Source organism: Gavialis gangeticus, unplaced genomic scaffold (assembly GCF_001723915.1).
Source record: "Gavialis gangeticus isolate Ggan-Ray unplaced genomic scaffold, GavGan_comp1, whole genome shotgun sequence".
NCBI classification, from domain to species: domain Eukaryota; kingdom Metazoa; phylum Chordata; order Crocodylia; family Gavialidae; genus Gavialis; species Gavialis gangeticus.
Window position 1 is genome coordinate 100,673,685 of NW_017728992.1, and position 1,947 is coordinate 100,675,631.

At 43.9% G+C, this 1,947-nt stretch overlaps 1 protein-coding gene across 1 annotated transcript in view; it reads left to right on the top strand.

Annotated features, from left to right (window-relative positions):
* The window catches only part of CABLES1 (Cdk5 and Abl enzyme substrate 1), a gene marked incomplete at its 5' end in the record, with an annotated part of 168,875 nt that overhangs the window by 158,756 nt on the left and 8,172 nt on the right, over positions 1-1,947 (top strand). Inside the window, one exon of the mRNA XM_019526249.1 lies at positions 1,812-1,923. Coding sequence (XP_019381794.1) covers positions 1,812-1,923 — 112 coding nt within the window. The remainder of the gene's footprint in view (positions 1-1,811; positions 1,924-1,947) is intronic.

The window sequence follows — 1,947 nt, forward strand, 5'->3', positions numbered from 1 at the left end:
TGTGGATAAGCTATTATTTAACTAATAAGCTATTATTTAACGCCCAGTAATGACATTCCTGGCAGGGCACAGTGCTGCGCAAACAGTAAAGAGGGCCCAGCTGGAATCGCGTCCAGTTTCCTGACTCTTCCTTCATCGTCCTACCTTTTCCCTTGCTCTGATTCATAGCCACTGGCTGGGTCCATTCTCTTACCCCTGCCTCAGTTTCCCCTCTGCATGGCCCCTTGCCTCTGCTTTCCTCAGCATTCCCCTTTTCCCCCCACCCCCACTGCAGCTTTCCTGATGCAGCAGTGGTGGGAGCCAAATTTAAAGATGACACTCCAATAATTAGATTCTGGACATGGAAAGTTAACGAGTTTATAATTTTGTACGTCCAGAATCTAATTATTGGAGGTTTGTCTTAAATGTTAAGTAGTCTTGGATTTGGGTAAATACAGCAGTTTACATGGAGCAGTACAGTATGTTTCAAGGGCACTGCTGTTTGGCACAGATTAGAGTGAAGACATACCCACTGATCTCATTACTGATGCAGACAGCACCTTCCACCTCTAAAGAATTAATGGTCTTTTTTAATAATGTTCCTTTTTCTCCCCACAATATTGGATAACATGTCTTAAAACTAAAGCAGTAGGCACTAAGCAGGGGGGCCCTTATGAGATGTAATTAATAAGTTATGCCAGATTCATTTACTTTTAGAGAAGTCATTTCTTTATTTTGGTGTGAGGCACAATCTTCCCTTGCTATGATAGCTACTCATGGCTCATAGTCCCTCGTGAAAATGTCAAATTTTTGCTCTTCTGCTAAGAGGGAATGGATGAGTTAAGTGACAGAAAATGTTGCTTGTGCACTCTGACTTGCTAAGAAATATGTCCAGCCAAATTTTGTGACGTAAACAAACTGCTTTTCTAATAAGAAATTTAGTAGAACTGGTTGAATTTTTTTCTTCTCAAATTGATCAGTTGGTAATTATCAGTGTCACTTTACATCTAGAGATCATAAGCTACTATGCAGAATGGTCAGATCAGTTTATAGAAACAGGGGTTTTCACAGTGTTGAAAGAATCCCTTTTATTCCCATTTGAGAACCCAAAACTTGACACCATCTCTCTTATACAGATCAGGCTTACCTGGTGAAAAGCCCCCACCGGAGGAAATGGGATTCTACACTCCCTCTGGCTGAGCTTCTCAGAGAGGCCTAGTAATACTCACTCATGGCTGACCAGCTCCTCCGATCAGTTCAGAAGAGACACTAGCCCAGAGGCTCACTTCTCTGGCCCTTGTGGGCTCAGTTTTGTCTGCAGGAGGAGTATCTGGGGAACACGTGGACTGCAATTATAGATGGTGGAACAGCTCCCACTAGACAAAGGCCACCTCACCTGTTTCATAGCTACCAAGACCTCCACGGGTGATGCATAGGGGGTGCACACGGGTGCACATACACCCTGAGTATGGCAGCGCATCCCTTTGCCATCACTTGCCACCCTGATGCTGGCACTGCCGGTGGCATCTGGAAGCAGTCCACAATCCCTGCTGGCCACTGCCGACACTTGGTCAGCAATTGCCACCCCTCACAGCTGCTGGGGGCACAGGTCATCAGTTAAGACCTCCCTCCTAGGTCAAGTGCAAATGCCACAGCTTTCTGCCTCTAAGCTAGACTCATGAATATGCAGTGAAGTAGAGTTTGGGTGACAGCAGAATGTTTTCAGATAGCTATAACACTATCATCAGTTTAAAATTTAAGGAACTAGTATCTTAATACACTAAAACTTTCTCTTTTTTTTTTTTTTTTTTTTTAATTCTACTGCATTACAGAAACTGGAAGAGAAGTTCCGGCTGAACAGGCGAGAACTGATAGCCTTTGAATTCCCAGTGTTAGTGGCCTTGGAATTTGCTCTCCATCTCCCTGAACACGAAGTGATGCCACATTATAGACGTTTGATACAAAACT